Source organism: Protomyctophum parallelum, assembly GCF_964188405.1.
Source record: "Protomyctophum parallelum genome assembly, chromosome: 1".
NCBI classification, from domain to species: domain Eukaryota; kingdom Metazoa; phylum Chordata; class Actinopteri; order Myctophiformes; family Myctophidae; genus Protomyctophum; species Protomyctophum parallelum.
This window is the reverse complement of record NC_139697.1, coordinates 38,897,382-38,918,239: the sequence shown is the minus strand read 5'-3', so window position 1 is coordinate 38,918,239 and position 20,858 is coordinate 38,897,382. Positions and strand designations below refer to the sequence as shown.

Sequence of the window (20,858 nt, the reverse complement as noted above, 5' to 3'; positions counted from 1 at the left end):
ACTGCTACGGGTGTCGAGCAGCGTTGATTTTGACAGAGAATTTTGATTTATTTTTAGTCATAGTCTTTTGAATAACATTCCATTTAGTTTTATAGGGGATTCACACTATGGTCCCGGGTGCGCACTCGGGACCACTTGGCAGATGTTGTGGTAGTGTGAATGATGCGTACCGTTCCCGGGAGCGGATCGCCCAACCGTCCCCGGGACCGCATGGGGGGAGGGTCTCTGGACCGTTGAAGTGTATTCAGATACGGATCGTTCCAATGTGAATGCATGCAGTCGACGAGCCAAGCGTCAACAAAAAGAAACACAGCCTCTGCACGATGCGTAACACCAGCGCATTTCTCAACGCCGCCCTTCTCCTGTTAAATCTGCTTATACGTGCAGCACCGCGCTGATCTTATTCTGCGGACTACACGTGGCTCTTGGGCTTTGCTTGGCACAGTTTCCAAAGTAAAACAAAATTATAATAATGCTAAAGTAGAATCCATAGCAAACTAATACACTGGAGCACAGAACTGACTGACACAGTGAATAGCAGGCAGGCTGACAGTGAAGTAGTATAACGGCAAAAAGCCAAAGAGGCAATGCAATTCAGTGTGTCTGGATTTATTTGAGACTATGTCGCACAGTTGATGGTCAGTGTCCGTGCGCGCCAGCCATCAAGCACACCGTCATCAGGAGGATTAAAGTGTGTTATGCAAGTGTACCTGGGTGCGCTGTTGAATCTCGGGCAATGTGAATCATGGCCATCGGGGACCAGGCAACCGTATTCGGAAACGGTTCCAATGAAACGGATTCAGTCCGTCTCAGTGTGAATCCCCCATTAGTCATATTTTAGAATCAAAGGTTTTAGTTTGAGTCTAGTTTTAGGTCCCTGAAGAAGGGCAGTAGACCGAAAGCTTGCAAAATAAATACTTTGATTGTGCGCAGATCCGTGTGTGCGGAGCTTCCCTTTATTTTTCTCAGGTCCAACCAACTGAAATGTTGCATTAGAAATAGCATTAATAAAGTTGAAAGAGTTTAAAGTGAGTTTAAAGTAATAAAGTGAAGACAGTGTGCGGGACGCCCCTCTTCTACTACTCTGCCACCAAAATGTGGACTGCTGTGACACCATTAAACTATGTAGATCACTAGTTTATTTCTTTTCTGGCCTGAATAAATCATCTATTTAGGAGACCACAACTGGGGGTAAATGTGATTCCCCATAGAAAGGTTGTTTCATTCATAGTTTTCCCCCATAGTATTTATAGTTTGTATTTGTTGATGACATGTATTAATTGTGTTATTGTTATGCTATGTTGATGAATTGAATTATCATTGTAGCCCTAATGTCTGACTGTACCATTTTTGACTAAAGTATTCAATCAATGCATCAATCAATTAGGTCGGGTCTGGGGATCACCAGACCCTTATTGGATTGTGCAACATGGTTAAGTGAAAAAACTAATGTTTATTTAACTCTGAGATTGTGCAAATGGAACAATCCCATGGGTTAAATAAACATTTGTTTTTAATCAAAATGGGTATCAAATTGTAGCCTGGGTTCCAGCCTGTTTCACTACACTGGGGGTCCTTTAAATATATATATAAAAAATAAGAATCATTAATTGAAAGCGCAAATAACATGCATTTTAAAACTGCTTTTAATATTTAATAATCATATTGTCTATGTCCCTCAAAGTTATTTCTAATGGTTTGAGCCTCAATCACCACTCTGATATAACCAGGCCTTGGCAATTCTTTCTGGACTTTGAAAGCAGTTTTAGCTGCAGTACCACACTGTCCTGAGGTGGTGGGGGTGCTGATATGCAGATTATTTAATATTTGAGTCATTATAATACTGATGCTAGATAAAACCAGGCTTGTTTCCATTCCATGCCAGCTTGGAAAATCAACAATGGTGGACATTGTAAACAAAGTGGAAATGCAAATTTGCAACTGAAGACTGAAGAAAAGGAGGAATTATACAGAGTAGGGTGACATTGATGACATCACGATGAGGCCAAAATCAGTCGAGCTGTTTCTGAGAGCAATTTACATTAAAACACCCATATGATATGAAAGCCTGATTGTTCAAAATTGGGTATTTGTGGGGATAGAAAACACACATTGGAGCCCCAAAAACACAAAAGAAATTGAAAAAGTTGAATTTTATGTTATAGGTCCTTTAATCGGCTACTCACGTCATTGTACTACTGCACCAGTGTTCAGGGCCAGACTGGAGGAGAACGTGGCAAGAAGGTTGGTTTTGGCCTGGGCCATGGCTCAGTGGTCCAGGCACCTTGGCTGGTAATCCAGTCTGGCAGCGGGCTCGACTCCCGATCCCGACGGCCTTTACTGCATGTCTTCCCCCCCCATCTCTCTCCCCATTTCCTGTCAGCCTACTGTGTGTCCCTCCATAAAAAAATATAAAATAATGGAGAAAGCCACAAAAAAAAGAATGGTTGGTTTTAAGGTCTTGTAGCCGATTGCTTAGGCACCGGAACATTGCGAGCTGAATATATAGTGAAGTAATTGTAATTTCTGTCCACACTCTGGTCAGGTTTCACCTAACCACAATGAAGCCTGTGTCATTGGCTTTGACGGTTTTGTATTGCATCGCGCTCTGAGCAGATTTTGAAATTCATTGTTGGTCTAGACTGTCTAGCCTATAGTCTTTTGTTATTAGGGAACACCACTGAGGTGTTTGTCGGAGGAAGTGACAATAATGTCCACAGAGCTGTTGTATGTATGACAGGAAATACTATTATGCCCCTGAGTCTTGGTTTGTCTGACTTACAAATAGGTTTCTCTTTCACATTCTCACTGCATCGATCTCTCCCACTCAACTTGTATTGTGGCATTCTCTGTTTTTAGCAGCTCGCTTTCAGCTGCTGCTCTATAAACACAACGAGGAATGTTTCTTATATATATACACACACACACACACACACACACACACACACACACACACACACACACACACACACACACACACACACACACACACACACACACACACACACGTACTGTATATATTAAATTGCAAAGAACAGAACAGTGGTGTAAAGAAGAGATTGTTATTCCGTGATTGTGTGTAGATGGCTTAAGGGGTTAACAGGGTTTCAAGCCAGTTGCCAGTAGGTAGGTTGTGCAAGAGTGTTTTAATGCAAACAAGGAGACAATATTATAGGATAGGGGAGGGGAGGGAGAGGAGAGCGGAGAGAAGCTTGGCATCCATACAACAGTGAGTGTATATGACTTATGACCGCTGCATTGCTATATGTCTTATATATCATTTCTGTGGGTGAAGGCTGGGAAATGGGGCTTGGAAATGAAATCAGCTGGAAGAGAGGAGATCTGCATTTCAAGCACTTGGAATTGTAGGCCTTACATTTAGTCAGTTCCACAGATAAATATTGTTAGAATAGTCGAGCTACAAGCGTTGTGAACTTGTAGATCGGTTATTTGCCTATTTTCACAATGTTCGCCTCTATTTTCTTAATTCTAATTGTTTATTCATGTAACTTTTTCATTGAATGATTTGTTTATTTGTTTTTTTATTTGTGTGTGTGTGTGTGTGTGTGTGTGTGTGTGTGTGTGTGTGTGTGTGTGTGTGTGTGTGTGTGTGTGTGTGTGTGTGTGTGTGTGTGTGTGTGTGTGTGTGTGTGTGTGTGTGTGTGTGTGTGTGCAAGGCAGATCAAGGCAAAAATAATAATAAATTTGAAGCTCGTTCCATACACAGCACACTCGTACGGTTTCTCATAGCTATAATTTCTGTAGTTGTACACTTGTACAAGGGGGTATCTTTTCTATAAGAAAAAGCATATTGTACCTGAGATTAGGGCTGTCAAATTATTAAAGAAATCTAATCAGATTAATCTGATTTAGATTTAGATCACAGTTTAAAAATGTATTAATCATGATTAATCACCATTCAAACTATGTCCAAAATTATAATTGTTGTGGGAATGGAGAGATAATGTCAGAATGCGGATATGTACATTTAACATATGTTTTATTCTTTATAACAAATCCAGTGTGGCAGGATGGTGTCTCGATCTGTCTCTCACCCCGTTGTCGTGCTACAGTATGTGATTTGAGCCATTGCCTATGTTAATTGTGCAGCCTTTTATGTCAATAACCGACTTAATTATTTTATTGCCATCAACGTACCCCCCCCGGGACCTGTTCTTGCCAACTATATACGTTTATAAGCGTCGACATATGTTTAATCCATATGAACGCCTGGTCGGTCTGTCTGTTTTAGCATTGCTCCGGCTAGTATAGCCCTCCTCCTTCACCAACAGCAATGTTTTTTTGTGTTGAATCCAGCTCCGTTGAGCCTCAATTATAACCCAATTTTCAAAGCGCCGTATCTCCAAAGGTTCGAGAGCTGTCCATGGTGAGCCGGCACGCACCCGACGATTGTAAATCATTTGTGATTTTGTATCGCATCGCATCGAAAATGTAGCTGGTTGTTCTGCTGTGTTGTGATGAGTCGTTCCACTTCCGGGAAGCCCCCACCTTCCTGTTTAACCCGGAAGGACAACAAGCTCCGTAACATTGGAGTCAATGAGCTAGCCTGGTTAATAAACCAGACCGAATCAGCCGTTGGCAAAAAAAAAATTGCCTGCCGGCGGATTACGGTCTGGAGAGGCTCAATTGTACGCCCATTTCCTACACCAGAGAAATGGGGCGGCCAATCGGGACACGGTATGCAATATGGGCGGGCTTTGGTACAGTGACTTTCAATGCTTGAGACCTTTGACTGACAGTAGCTCTGACCAATTGCGTCAAAGAGAAAATGTTTCAACCCGCCCCCCCCTGGAAATGAAATCCAAGCTGAGCCTCCCCAGACTAATATCCCGCGGTCCGTGCGATATTAGTCTGGTTTATTAACCCGGCTATCAATGAGCGGCAGTGAAGCGGTCAAACTTTTTGAACACTAGATGGCAGTGGATTTAATTGTGTTTATTCCCCATCCAGATAGGGCTAGATAGCAGTGCAGAGTGAATGGGAGTATGGAAGTTATTTTTCAAGAAACACACACACACACACACACACACACACACACACACACACACACACACACACACACACACACACACACACACACACACACACACACACACACACACACACACACACACACACGCACAAGCTCAGTATAGACTCTAGTCTAGACCATAATGCCCCTGCAGATCCCAAATATAATACCTGGTGAAAGTAGCAGGTTATGGAGTTCATTTGGACCCCTGGTGGTCTGTGGACCTCGGGAGTACATTGAGAAGAACCAGTGTGCTTTATAATGGACATTTGCTGTTATAAAAGCCTCGTCCCCCCAGGTTTTGTGTGTGTTGTGTGTGTGTGTGCGTGTACACATGTGTTAGGTCAATGCTACACAAGAACCTGACACTGAAAAACATGCTCTGTGCGAGGGATGGGCTTTTTCGTGCCTGCGTGTGCAGGGGGGGGGGGGGGGGTATTCTGACAAGCTCAGAGAGCATGTCCACATGTTGTTTGACATGGTTTAGCTGCAGGCAGGCAGGCACTGTGCGTAGGACGATGATTAGAGTGGTGCTTTTTACAGTTTTTTGTTTAGCTGCCGGGGCTTGAAAACCAGTTAGCGTGCATCTGACTGCTGGCCTTGAATCTGATTCATTCAGCACCTGTGTGTGTGTGTGTGTGTGTGTGTGTGTGTGTGTGTGTGTGTGTCACTTGACAGGTCCACTGCCCGCCCCCCCGCCCCCTCTCTCTTTTACCATGCTTTTACTGTCTCGCTCCACTGTGCTGGCTAATAAAGCAGAACTGCCTTAAAGACAAAGAAACGTTACCTCTAACAGGTTGGAAAGGACAGCCTCGTTATCGGGGGTTATATCAGCTATAGGGTCAGCCTAATGGAACTGTGGGGATAAAATGGCTGACGGGCAGACGCTTTTCTCCTCACCTCAACTTAACCCAATCCAAGCCAAGGAACGACAGGTTACGTTTTAATTATCCCCCTGTGCCAGGACGTAATTTTGCGTCTTTTTTTTCTTCCTATATACAGTATATATATATATATATATATATATATATATATATATATATATGTGTATATTCTATGTCGAGCATAGACATGTAGCCCTGCCTGCCTCTGATTGGCCTTCCGACACTGTCTCACCAGAATGTCATCCGAGACACTATAGTTGTAATACATTATAATACTTTATATTGTATTATACTTATTACAGTTTTAATATATTACAGTAATTAATATTGTAGTTAAAGGTGATTTGCATTTGTATACAGGACAGTTTACCACTCATCTACATTACATTGTTAGGCAAGAAAGGGGCGTTGATTCTCTCCAGGAGGGGAGGGGTGCGTGCGAGGGGGTGCGAGGGGGTACTTTATTTGATGCAGTGTGGAGTGTTGTGATGTAGTGTGGTGTGGTGCTAAAGTTGCAGTCGAAATCCAGCTTCAGTGTTAGTGAGAGTGTTAGTTAGGTGCACATGTGGGAGTTTTATTAGAAAGCTGTGATGTTCTTTTAAGCTTAATGTTTAATTAAAGAAGGAGAGAGAACCCTGTGATTATTCTTGTACAGTATTCTCTCATTGGACGTATTTGACCTCTATTTAATCATAGTCACTTGAGTTCAGAGATCTCTTTTTCAAGTAAGACCTAGAATGAACTACTTTCTACAGTAGCCTGTGAAATTTCAATGAATCACTCTCCACACGTACAGGAAGAAAATATATCTACAGGGTCACAATAGTCACTTCAGGACACTAGGGTGTATAGGCTAAGTGTCTAAACCGTTCCTAAGTTTTCTTGCGAAGTTGCGACCCCATATTCATGGCACCCCTGAAGGACCCCTGTGTTAGTGGAAGTTGTGTTTTCTTCTCTTACAAAGCAAAGCAAATTTCTTTGTTTACCCAGGGAAGTGGACTAAGCCAAGGACTTGTTTACAGCCACACCCTGCTCATAGAACATTTCATGGTAGGGGTTCAATGCCTTGCTCAAGGGCACTTCAGCGATGGTAATTTTAACGTGCCGGTCCGGGGATGCGAACTGGCGACCTTCCGGTATCGAGACCGCTCCGCAAACCGTTCGGCCACCGCTACTTCCTGCTCCGCTTCACTGTGTGAGCTATTGTTATACAGCTCAGTTATTTTCTACAAATCTCTCTTTCCACTCACCTCTTTGTGTCTCACCTAATTTCTTGCACCTCAACACTGTGACCTCCTTTCCCATCAGGGCAGATGTGTTCTGTATTGAAGAAAACCTGATGTTTGCTTCCTGCTGAGGAAGGTCTCGGTTCCATGAATTGGATTTTGTCTTGATTTATTTTCTATTCGTGTTGTCTCTGTATCGTGTTATTTTATTTCTTTCCTAACAAAATGCAAACACTGCAAACTTGACAAATGATCCTTGATAGTATACACCGGGGTATTTTATGTCAGCAAGTCCAGCAAATGACTTGCTTAGCCCCACAGCGGATTCAGACAATTTGAGCTCGGATAAAGCTTCTACACAATCGATATTAGACAAAGCATCATTGCTTTCTAAAGACAGCTTTGTTTTCGTTAGTTATTTGGTGGTTTTGCTTACCGTTGTCAAATCTGGTTTAAAAGTAACCTTATTCTCATTAAAACAAACAGTATTTTAAGCACACCTTCCCTAGCACCACGATTTTCCTTCTTTTGACATCAAGTCCATCAATCACTGTGATGATGATGGGATGATGATAATCCCAGCTACATGTGTTTGGGGGGGGTGGTGGTTTTCTTCATTTCGTGTAAATATAAAAGCTTTGAAAATTAAACAAACCTGTACATTTTTATTAGGATCAACTGCTTACGTGTATGCTAAGGTAATACATAGCCACGCTTATGTGCACGTTTGGGAAACACCTGCAACGTAAGGCAGCTTTCGTAGCAGAGCCTCCGTAAGGACCACAAGCAAGCCCTTGCGCAAGTTCTCTTTGGGAAACGTGCCCATTATCTTGGTGCTGTGTACTGTATTTGTGAAACATCAAACCCAGTTTGAAGTGATGGTTTTATTTCATCGAGCTATACAGCAGAATAACTAGAGAACCAATGTTCTCTAGCGGGTAGAAACGGCAGGTTGCTGCTATAATGTGTGCTGTGCGTGCACGCGTAAGTGTGCTTGCATGCTCGCTGTTTCTTTCAGTTTGTTTGTGTGTGTAGAATCACACTTTGTGTTCCCATCTGTGTTTTGAACAGTTGCAGGAGGACATCTCATGCTCATGGAGACTTATACAGTACACACAGTCAGTTGTAGAAACGAGGAGCATCGCTTAAAAATATACCGTTTATACAGTGGTAAATTATATATCAACCATGTACTAATGTCTTATCTTCTTTCCCAGGTATTTTACGAACATATCCATCGGTGGGCGGGACTATTCCTTCAACAGTGACGGCTACTTGTCCAATCCCCTGCTGGACGTCATCTCCTACACCAATGGGAAAGGCTGGGAGGAGGTGAGTGACCCAGCTGCACATAACAAGCATTTACTCGAGTACAATTTTGAGCGTGTACTTCACTTGAGTAGTAAAGTAGGCTAGGCTAGGCTTTCATTCGAACAAAATAATATAACTGTAGTATTTACTGAATTACAAATTTGACTGAGAAACGTTAGCATGTACATATAATATTTTTTGCCCAGGAGGAATGCACAGGTATCTATAGCCTAGCCCTACTTTGAGTACTGTGTTTGAGTAGCTGTGTCCAACACTGCACCTGACACTAATTATATTAGCGAGGTGGCTAAACCCGGTTAACCGCAATTTCACACCCCATCAAACATGCTAACTCATCGCCTTTCCGTTGCCCTTATCCAATCCCCCACTGGGTTTATCTCTCTCTCTCTCTCTCTCTCTCTCTCTCTCTCTCTCTGCATTGATTACTGCATGTTTTTTGTGAGGGTACCCATGCTAGGGGACACGGAGAGAACATGCAAACTCCACACAGAAAGCCCCCCCCCCCCCTCTCTCTCTCTCTCTCTCTCTCTCTCTCTGCATTGATTACTGCATGTTTTTTGTGAGGGTACCCATGCTAGGGGACACGGAGAGAACATGCAAACTCCACACAGAAAGCCCCCCCCCCCCTCTCTCTCTCTCTCTCTCTCTCTCTCTCTCTCTCTCTCCCTCTGAGGTACAGTAATCTTGGATTTAAAGTCTGCTCTCTGAAAGGCTCATTCCCCATTCCTCACCACTCTTGTGACCTCAGTTGAGCAAATAAACCTTAAATTAGCCTTAATGACATTTAGGCAACCTCTGTCACAACTCAAAATGTCTGGCCCGGGCCCCGGGCGCCTTACGGCCTCCCATGTTTCCAAGCGGTGGGTGCATAAATGAATGCGCTTGCCAACAATTATGATGTGTCCGAATGCAGTAAAATCTGATGAGGGTCATAAGAAAGGAACTGTAAAGTTGTCATACGGTATTCTTTATTAGGATCCCCATCCACAAGTGGTGCCTCGCTAGTCTTCCTGGGCTCCACAACTAGCATACTAGATACTGCAGCGATGTGTAATATTCCAACATGAATTTGCATGCAGCGGTTGATTTTGTATGTGCCATGTGCAAAATCAAGGGAATGAGTTAGATTTGTAAGTTTGTAACTCAAATTAATTTACTTTTGGAGGTTCTTGACATGGACATTTTTGAGAACCACTGCTATAGCATCATATTATATGTACATAAACATATTATATATAACATAAGCATATACAGTATGATTTTCAGTGAACTGTAACAACTGTAAACAATTTGTAGAATTGGCCTCAGGTCAGTCATGTTTAGATATTCCTCAATTGCCAGCTCATCTGAAGTCTTCCTTCATCAGCCTTGAACCTTTTAAGAAAATTAACGGCTGCTCTCAATGCAAATCAAGACTTTGATGGCCTAATTTTAATAGTCTTAATTATACATTACAAGACGTGAATAATTTATTTAAATTAGGTGGCAGTTTTCTGCCGAATTTCCGTTGTCAACAACATCTCCCTGATCCATGTGGTGGTGGAAATGTACTCTTCTTCTTCTTCTAACTGAAGTAAAAGTATCACTACCTGTAGAAATACTCTGTTACAAGTAAAAGTCTGGAATTCAAAATGTACTTTTTTGTGTCAAAATGTACTCGAAATTACCGGTAATCATTATTCTAGATCTACATGATCTACAAGCACACAATGCTTCGCATAGCAACACATTGTGTTTGTACTCAAAAGCTGATACACAGACAGACTTTTGGAAGGAACTGAAAAATATAGTCTAGTTTTTTTGTTTGTTTGTCTGTTTTCATGGCAACTGCTTAAAAAAAGATTCCGTATAATTTCTGGAGAGCTCTGACTGATTTCATCATTGTTGTAGTATCAGTATCAGTCTTACACGTATTTTTTTTCTTTTTGTTTGGTTTTTTTCACTCAAAAAGTATATCTGGCCTGCATTTGTCAGTCAGGAGACATTCTCAATGTTTAATGCTGCATGGTGTAAGCGGCAGGAAACTATCGCTGCCTCATCTTCAGGGAGCGTTGGGTCTTGCTTCCTATCGTCTCCCTATGCTCTTTCAAGGCTTTTCCACTGGATAATAGAGCAGGGTATTTTTGGGAGATTGGCAAACATAGTTCAATCCATTAAGCCCCAGCTGAAGCCGATTCTAAAAACAATATATAAAATAAACTACGAAAGTAAAAAGACTAAAATCTCTCAAAATGTCTACAATTGTTTTGAAAAGAGCAGATCAAAAAGATCTAAGAAAAAACATGAATAAAAATAATAATGTGGTGAAAATAGCTGATATACAAGATCACATTGTGGCGCAAAGCAACGCATTGTTTGCTTTGGGTCCGGGCAAACATTTAATCTTTCTTTTGAGTCTCAACCTGAAGAGTTTGTGAACCACTGCTATAGGGTGCTTTGTATCAAGTTCAAGTTTTATTTGTCTACAGTATCAGGGAATACAGCAGCATTGGAAATGCTTTCATAGCCTTCTTCAAACTCCCATCTTTGCTTCCAATCGAGCTTCAGGCCCTACATTGTTTTTAAAAGCCTCATTGAGAAACATACTTTGTATCTGTCTGAGGTCTTGGAAAAATGAGAGCTGCACAAGATCTAATGTCTTACTTTTACTTATAAAGCAGTGTTGCAAACGTTGGCAAATCCTCTCTTTCTTTACATGTCCACGACTCCTTCAGTGTGTTTTGAAGCTTGTTTCAATGCCATTGTTTGCACAGTTCAAATCCATGCACGCTCCATATTGTGTATCTGTTTGTAGTCTTTTCCATCTTGGTGTCTCACTTTGCTACATGTACTTGTATGTGCTTCTAAGTCTGTCTGTCTATGTGTATTCCTGAAAAGTAACCATTTTGGACATACAAGGTTTCCACCTGACAGTGACAATATGCACACGTTTAGGCTGTGCACGCCCATACGTTGTTCGGGCCATGTACAGTAGTGTCCTTAACCCATTCTGACCGGGCACCCATTTTGGTGTCAGCATCACGTTATGCTTTAGCTATTGAAAAATAGCAGATCTACAAGCTCATATCGCGCCACCGAGTGGCGCGATACGAGCTTGTAGGTCTGCTATTTTTTGAAAAATCGAAGAGCGACTGACATTTTTAGAATCTTATCTCAGGTCAGAATGGGTTTAATCAGACCAGTGTGTGTCCGGCGGAAATCTCGTATGAATCTGATCTCAGGTCAGAATGGGTTAAGACCTTTTAGGTCTTGCACCTCCGTTTGTGGAACAGTCTTGGACCAATCTCCCAGTACCAGGTCAATCAGATCTGACAGTCAGCTCTTACATGAGCATTCCACAGTCATCTCCCACCAGGTCACTCAGATCTGACAGTCAGCTCTTACATGATGATTCCACGGTCTAGCACAGGAAGCACGGGTGACTGTGCCTTTGCTGTGTTGGCACCAAAGATGTGGAGCGAACTCCCTTTGAGAATCAAAGCTGCTCCCACCCTATGAACTTTTAAAAACACTAAGTTAGAATTGGGGATGCTCCCACATGACACAAATAAAAAATTGCTATTATGGTCGATAACCGGTATTTACCGATGTTCTAATGTCTGTATAAAAACAAGTTAAAATGTTGTCCTTTCTGAAAAAGGCTTGTTACCAACATTGCATTTTAAGGCCAACATTGTCCAATATCAGAAGCAGAATCAGAAGCCTTTATTGCCATACACACAGGAATACATTGCCACAGGAATTTGTAAATTGTTAGGGAGGGACTACAGTGGAGAAGAATCTACAACAGATCTACAAGCTCACAACTTGTCACAGAGGGACACGTTGTGAGCTTAAAGGTATTATGACATTATTTATAACATAATTTTAACAACATTAAAAGTCTTGGCCATGGTCCTTCAAACGTGTCTAAAAAGTTTGAACACTCAACTCCACTCCAGTATTTATTTATTTATTTTTTATTTTTTGCGGCTTACGCCTTTTATTGATTTTTTTTAAGGGACAGATAGTAGGCTGACAGGAAACGGGAGAGAGATGGGGGGATGACATGCGGTAAAGGCCGTGTCGGGTTCGGGAGTCAAACCCGCGGCACACCGCGACTGGATCACCAGTCCGGTGCCCAGACCGTTACGCTACGGCCTGGGCCCACTCCAGTATTTCTTGCCAGGAGTTTTTGTGTATGTGTAATCTGCATCCAGAGAAGCCATGGAAAAACACATTATTTTAGCCTGTAGATGTCGGTAATTCCCCCTTTCCTGTCAACCCAAGATGCGCTTCTTTGACAACTTAGTAGGAACGTCACCGTCAAAAATAAAAGAGTCATCTAGGCCAGTTGGTATCCAGTGTAAGGACTTGTGTTGATTGACACAGCCAACAACAGAGCAGATTGATTTTTCTCTAGAAGCCATTATTAGTAAGTATTACAAAGAAACAAAGTCGCGGTCACAATGAGGAAGCGGAGAGGAGAGGGGCGGAGAAGAGAGGGTAGGCAGGGAGCAGAGGGGAGGGGGCGGAGGTTTAGCAGGGATCTACGTATATGCCTGCCGTCCAACCAGATGAGACATTTTTGCATAATTATTCACAAAAGTCCAGACAGCAGAGAATACACTGAATGTTCAAACTTCGTTTTTTTTTTTGTGAAATTGATGTAAAAAAAAGCCAAAAAATCTACAAAAATGTGTTTTAAATGTCACAATCCCTTTAATATGACTATTGCTGTCAATTGCTGTCAATATCAACACTGCTGTCATGGGAGAAAAGAAGAGACTGCTGACTCATTGGTGTAGCAGAGAAAAGACCGTACATCCTCACACAGCCGGGCCTCGTGCCAGCTGGGGGTGATGGGATTGGCATTGACGGGAACCGCAGAGCACATGGGGGAATTAATTGGCAAAGACAAAATTAGGAATGAAAACATTTAATAAAATGAGACTTTTTCCTGGCACGGTGAGATAAGATAAGCCTTGAACCCAGGACTTGTTGCTCCCACACAGCTGTTTCAGTGTCAACGTCGCTGTGTTTCAAAAGCAGCTCACCAACTCACAGCATGACCTTTTGCATAAGCTTTCCTCCACTGAGCTCAACACTTCCTCGGGGCTTCAGAGTGCTATACTGAGAGAAGCCTTCTGTCTCTACACGAGCCAGCTGGATGGATGGATGACACTGTCTCTATGGGTCGGTTGCACACTTAACCTCTTAAAGGATAATTCCCGACTAGCCACTTTCTTGTGTCTGTGTACGGTTGTAATGCACATAACTCGAGAACCGTTTGCTTCAAATTTAAAGGACCTATAACATAACATTCAACGTTTTCAATTTCTTTTGTGTTTTTGGGGCTCCCATAATGTGTTTTCTATCCCCACAAATAACCAATTTTGAACAATCAGGCTTTCATATCATATGGGTGCTTTAATGGAAATTGCTCTCAGGAACAGCAAAAAAAAAACCAACTAATTTGCATTTCCATTTTGTTTACAACGTCTGCCATTGTTGATTTTCCAAGCTGGCATGGAATGGAAACAATCCTGGTTTTATAGTATCAGTATTATACTGATTAAATAATCTGCATATCAGCACCCCCACCACCTCAGGACATTGTGGTGTTGCAGCTAAAACTGCTTCCAAAGTCCAGAAAGGACTGCCATCAGAAATACATTTGAGGGACATAGACAATATGATATTAAATATTAAAAACAGTTTTAAAATGCAACACATGTGCAGTGCCCGGCCTTGAGTCGGTGACATGCCACAAAAGGGTGGTCAGGCTCTGCCAGTGGACCTAAATGAAGCCAAGTCCCCTCACCTGCCAATTTATTACTTAACCAGTCCACTTTTCACACTCAGTTTGCACTCTTCAGACACAGGCAGATAGACAGATACAGAGATCTCCATGCGGGACACAGACAGACAGTTAAAATGGGTGCTATGACAACGGGTATTGCATACTACAGAGATCTCCATATACATTATGGGCACAAAAGGGACACAGACAGATAGTTAACTTCCACATTGACACAGTGACAAAAGACAGGAACAAATGCTGACGTCTTTTATAATGCGTCATTTAAAATATTGATCATGAATACTTTGCCACTAATTATTAAGCTAAAAGCAGCATATGAGCAGCAGGGTTATCTAGATCCCATCTTGCACTGTGGAACCGGGAGTTCTAATCTCCTGTCCTGGCCCCCCTAGCCACACTGAAATTCTCATTTGTCTGAAGCCCAGCTATTTCCCAGGAGTGAAAAAACTGCCAAATTGAAGTCCATTGAACTGAATCATGGAGTGTGTTTGCTGATCGCTGCTGAACAAGCTGTGGGTGCTCAGCTGGAGGTGGAAGAGGAACTCGGGTTGTTTTAACCCATTCTGACCTGAGATCAGATCCATACGAGGTTTCCGCCGGACACACACTGGTCCTGATGAACCCATTCTGACCTGAGATCAGATTCTAAAAATGTCAGTCGCTCTTCGATTTTTCAAAAATAGCAGACCTACAAGCTCGTATCGCGCCACTCGGTGGCGCGATATGAGCTTGTAGATCTGCTATTTTTAAATAGCTAAAGCATAACATGATGCTGACACCAAAATGGGTGCCCGTCCTGAATGGGTTAACCACTTGAACCCCATACATATTCTGCGAAGAACATCAGCCAAAAATAGCCGATCTACAAGCTCACAACGCTTCGTACCGCAATGTAATGTGGCTTGTAGACCAGTGTACCGGCATATTTGTTGATTTTTAAATGATGTGTTAACCAAAATGAATATTTAACGGGTGGTCGCTTCTCTTCTTTTCTCCCCCTCCTTTCTGTAAACTCGTTAATTGAGGCTATATGCACGTGACATGCTGGAACGCCTACTGATAGCCGGGGAGCCACAGGCCTATAAAAGCTCAAGGAATAGAGATTAACCTGTGATGTCATGACATACTTTTTATTAGTTTTTTCTATTCACTTGGTCATTAACTCTATCTCTACCGCTAGCTGTTAGCATGAACCCCAGTTCCCAGTGCCAGCATACTCGTTCACGTTCACAAACGACTCTTATCTAAAACAAAAGGCATGTCATTTGTAAATATTGTGTAAAGTAGAGGGCCAAGGCAGCTCCCCTGGGGTACACCACACTGTAAACATTTAAAAGAGGAAAAACTACCATTAAAAAACGCACACACTGCATCCTATTGGATAAATAACTGTTCATCCAATTGATTGTTGTTGAACTGTTGCACATAATTTCCTTAACATTAACCCATGATCTACAACATCAAATGCTGCACTAAAGTCTAGTAATACAGCTCCAACCATCATTTTTCTGTCAGTATAAGATAACCATTTGTCTACCATCTCTGTCAGGGCTGTGCCTGTAGAATGATCATATTTATAGGCATGCTGAAAATCTGAGTTTAATTGTTCAGTACTGTTCCAAACAAACGGCAACCTTCCCTGTGTTTCTTCACTGGTCCGATCCAGAAGAGCGCAGTTTGCCGGTCACTGCTACAGAGCTGACAATGAGGTTATATCTTCCCTTCTTCTCTGGAGTCCTGCAGCCTCAGGGGTAGAAAGCTGTCGTTCCCTGATGTCATCGCTAGGGACACATGCTTCAGTAGGCAGGAACTGGGGCCTATTGGACGAAATACAGTGAGCATGAGGCTGGGAGAGAGATAAGGGGTGATGGAAACAGTGAAAAAGAACAAAGACAGATGCAGAGATTAAGTGAGGTAATGATGAGACAGAGATTTGTGGCCTTGGACTTGCTGGCTGATGTGTTCTGCCAAGTGCACTAACATTTCAATTTGGATGCTTGTGTTAATGTGGTCGTCAACAGATGACTAATGAGTGATATAACGATGCAGATTGAGCGTGTGGGTGTGTGCGTGCAAGTGTGCGTGGAGACTGTATATGTGCTCTTGCGCTTGTTAAGGGCCAAATGAAATGACGCAAGATTAACCCATTCTTGGGTTAATTCTTCAGGGAAGCCCTTTTGGTGTTAGCATTATGTTATGCTTCAGGTATTGAAAAATAGCAGATCTACAAGCTCATAGCGCGCCACCGAGTGGCGCGCTACGAGCTTGTAGGTCTTCTATTTTTGAAAAATCGAAGAACCGCTGACATAGAAACATAGCCTTTTCAGAAAACTGTCAAGGATGTAGAAGACATTTTTTTAATCTGATCTCAGGTCAGAATCGGTTAAAGAAAGTCCTGCAAAGTGATGATATTTCGGCACTACTGGGACTTCACATATTTTTTGTGATCTCACTTCTGTGTTTGTGTCCCAAGGTCAATTGTCAGTGCAATGATGAATCCCCCTATCCATCAATCCCCCTTTTATCTCCCAGTCTAATCACTATTATGCCAACTCCCTCAGATCCTCATCCTCGTCACGTGATCCTCTACAGCAGTGGTTTCCAGGTCACCCCTGGAAATCACTTTTTCACCCAAGGCCCCGCTGAACTTTACATTAATGTCATTACGATAAAGATGTAAATATTTCCCCCCTAAGAAACTGTATGTATCACAAGGAAAGCTTAATAGTAACGACAGACTGAAAACACTTACTTGACATTTCCATACTTGACATTTAAGCAGTTGAGACGAATAACAGTCTAAGTCCATCATTTAATCTGACCCCTCCCCGAAAAGGCCTATCTGTCCTGAAGCGTAATCCATCATTTAATACATTATGGATAATTACTATATGGACATAGACTGTTATTCGTATCAACTGCACACTTAGCCACTTGAACCCAAGCATCCCTATTCTGGGGAGAACATTCACCAAAGATATCTGAGATGTAGCGTACTGTAGATCGGCTATTTTTGTCGAGGATCTTTTTTTTTTTTTTTAGCCGCCTCACTGTGTGTGTGTGTGTGTGTGTGTGTGTGTGTGTGTGTGTGTGTGTGTGTGTGTGGTGCGTGCGGCTACTCTCCAGGTGGGCTGGTGGGAGAACGGCCAGCTGCGGCTGCGCTACCACCCCTGGTCTCGCTACGGCTCCTTCCTGAAGCCCTGGACGACACGCAGCACCTCAGGGTGGTCACGCTGGAGGAGAGGCCCTTTGTCCTCGTGGAGCCGGCGGACCCCGGCACCAGCTCCTGCATACGGGACTCTGTGCCTTGCCGCATGCCCGTCAACACCAGGTACACACAAACACCGCCCCCGCAATGCTCCGTGCATGGACCCCTTTTTTTCCACCAAAATAACTTTGGTTCTAGAACTGGTTCCGTTCTAGATTATTATGGAACCAAACCGGTTCAACCGGTGGGAAAAGGCGCCATTCTGACGTCTTGGATGGATATATATGGAAGTCGCAGTTATCAAACCCAAGACGTAAAGAGGGTGATGGGTCTGAATAAATAAAGAAATGCAAATTAAAACGGGAGCCACAAGATGCGAGCTGTCGCAACATTGCGACGGCCGCTTGAGCCGACTCAGTGCCATTATGCCCCGATAGGAACAGAATTGTAATCATCGTCCCCCCGGGAAGGAAGGAAGGAATATGTTGAGAAGTGGGGTGACATGAATGCCTCATGTTACTATACCGTACAAAAGAAAACATCGCACACAATAAAACGTGTACATCTAATATATGGCGGAAATGTACAATGCAGGCCACTGGATAGACACTGAAGACAACAGAGACCTAGTGCATGAGACACACCCGAGATTCACTTGAATTTAAACCCCATTGAAACACTTTTAGTGTTCTTGATACCATTATGGGTGATTATCCGACGCAGGTTTATTTCAGTCAGGGGCACTTTGATCAAGATAAGCGATTTATTGCAGCGATATCGCATTACATTTTGGCAGCGGGACTCCGCTCCTGTGATATAGATTTTATCTGAGCAGGCATAAGCGCATAATCTGAGATCACAGGCAGCCCCTGAATCAGAGCCTTATGAGATACAGAGTTGTTACATGGGCAATAACATTGAACCCTCAAGGGCATTGCTTAAAATACACAGATGGCATCATACATCCACAGGAATCCATACATTAACATATTGACATAGTGAACTGAAGAACTAATTGCCACAAGGACTATAAAGCAGGAGGTATAGTAGTGGAGGAAGAAGTACTCACATGTTTTACTTGAGTAATACCACAATCTAGAAATGCAGTTAGTAAGTACAATTTCAGTATTTAGAATTGATCTGAGTAAAAGTACAAGTATTGGCATCAAAATATGTGTGTAGGCGAACGGCAGTCAACCTTTTTACTTCGTTTAATTTCTGTCCGTTGCTTGCAACCTAGAACCGTCAAAACGTTGGCGAAGAGCGCTATATCTATTATCCCATTCTGACCTGAGATCAGATTCACACGAGGTTTCCACTGGACACACACTGGTCTGATTAACCCATTCTGACCTGAGATCAGATTCTAAAAACGTCAGTCGCTCTCGATTTAAAAAAAAATAGCAGACCTACAAGCTCGTATCGCGCCACTCGGTGGCGCGATATGAGCTTGTAGATCTGCTATTTTTCAATAGCTAAAGCATAACATGATGCTGACACCAAAATGGGTGCCCGGTCAGAATGGGTTATAGATCACTGAGCAGACAACATGACGGAGATCTCCGTCATCATCGGTGAAGCATTGTAGATATCCGTCAACGGCAGGAAATGACTACGCTTAGCGCCAATTGACGGCAATTGGTCTTTTATAGTTATTTTTGATTGATCAAGTCGTAATGCTACTCACGTTAGCATTGGGCTGCTAGCTGGTGTGTTGTCAATAACACTGGAGCGTGCCATCTTGAACTGCGCACGCACGCACCCACGTCCGTTCTTTCAATCGGCTTTAACGCCAATTCCTTGTCCAGATGGCATCTCTGGTCAAAATTAGCTTTGCACAGTCGGTAGTGCTGTCGCCTCACATCTAGAAGGTCCTGGGTTCGCTTCCCGCTAGGGCGCTGGGGGCATGTTCTCTCCTCCGCCTCATTAGTCATCGTGCCATACCGAGGCGGGGTTGGCGAAAGGGCTTTTCTGTGTAGAAATGTTCTCCCCGTGTCCCCTATAGGTAGGACTAGGTAGGTACCCTCACAAAAAACATGCAGTAATCCTGGTCTCTAAACTGCCCTCCCCTGGCCAGCCGGGGCGCCTGATGGAGGGAAGGATCTGGTAGGAATAACGTGTTCCTTCCACGCGCTACGTCCAACCAGGGAGATGCATAGAAGGAAGCATGAGGTCAGTCCGCTGCCCTCCCCAGGTTGCAGAGGAAGTGTAGTATAGGGCTGAAGTGGTTAATGTATCTTTTGTAAAATTATCTAAATCCCACAAAGTAACTATAATAACTAAAGTTTTCATGTAAATGTAGTGGAGTAAAAGTTAACCCATTCTGACCTGAGATCAGATTCATATGAGGTTTCCACTGGACACACACTGGTCTGATTAGACCCATCTGACCTGAGATCAGATTAAAAAAAATGTCAGTCGTTCTTCGATTTTTCAAAAATAGCAGACATACAAGCTCATATCGCGCCACTCGGTGGCGCGATATGAGCTTGTAGATCTGCTATTTTTCAATAGATAAAGCATAACATGATGCTATAACACCAAAATGGGTGCCCGGTCAGAATGGGTTAAATTCCTCTGAGATGTAGTGGAGTAGAAGTAAAAGTATTGAAGAAAGTAAAAAATATATATATCCTCAAAATAAGTAGGCTACCTGAGTACATGTGCTAAGTTACTTCACACCACTGCCCAGAATGAATCATTAGGATCGAGGGCGTACGTGTTAGCTTGTTAGTGAATGAGATCCGAGGGTGACTGAGTGTGAGGAACAGCCTGAGTGCCGTGACTGTCTGAACCGTATCACGATGCTCCATTAAGCTAACACGAGTAAATGGACCACATTTGTACAATATCAATGCCTTATTTTCTAGTCATTGCGACCCCTCTAAAAGCTCTTTACACACGCATGCGCGCGTGCACACACACACACACACACACACACACACACACACACACACACACACACAATGACAACAACCGGAACACGTGACACATTATGTGTTATATTCAGTACACATTCAACGGACCAGCAAAGGGGGCAACCATGTAAGGCAGTGGTTCTTCCAAACCTTTTTCAGACCGCGACTCCCTAAAATAATCATATTTGAACTGTGGACCCCCCAAAATAATCATATATTTTACTGTGGACCTCCCAAAATAATCATATTTGAACTGGCCGGGGACCCCCCCAAAATAATCATATTTGAACTGGCCGGGGACCCCCCCAAAATAATCATATTTGAACTGTCCAGGGACCCCCCCAAAATAATCATATTTGAACTGTGGACCCCCCAAAATAATCATATTTGAACTGAGGACCCCCAAAATAATCATATTTGAACTGAGGACCCCCAAAATAATCATATTTGAACCG

At 42.9% G+C, this 20,858-nt stretch overlaps 1 protein-coding gene across 1 annotated transcript in view; it reads left to right on the top strand.

The window, feature by feature from the left end:
• LOC310869860 (glutamate receptor ionotropic, NMDA 2D-like) overlaps nt 1-20,858 on the top strand; it is a gene marked incomplete at its 5' end in the record, with an annotated part of 215,730 nt that overhangs the window by 122,504 nt on the left and 72,368 nt on the right. Inside the window, 3 exon segments of the mRNA XM_083780822.1 lie at nt 8,360-8,474; nt 17,404-17,476; nt 17,479-17,608. Of these exon segments, the coding sequence (XP_083636948.1) occupies nt 8,360-8,474; nt 17,404-17,476; nt 17,479-17,608 (318 nt within the window).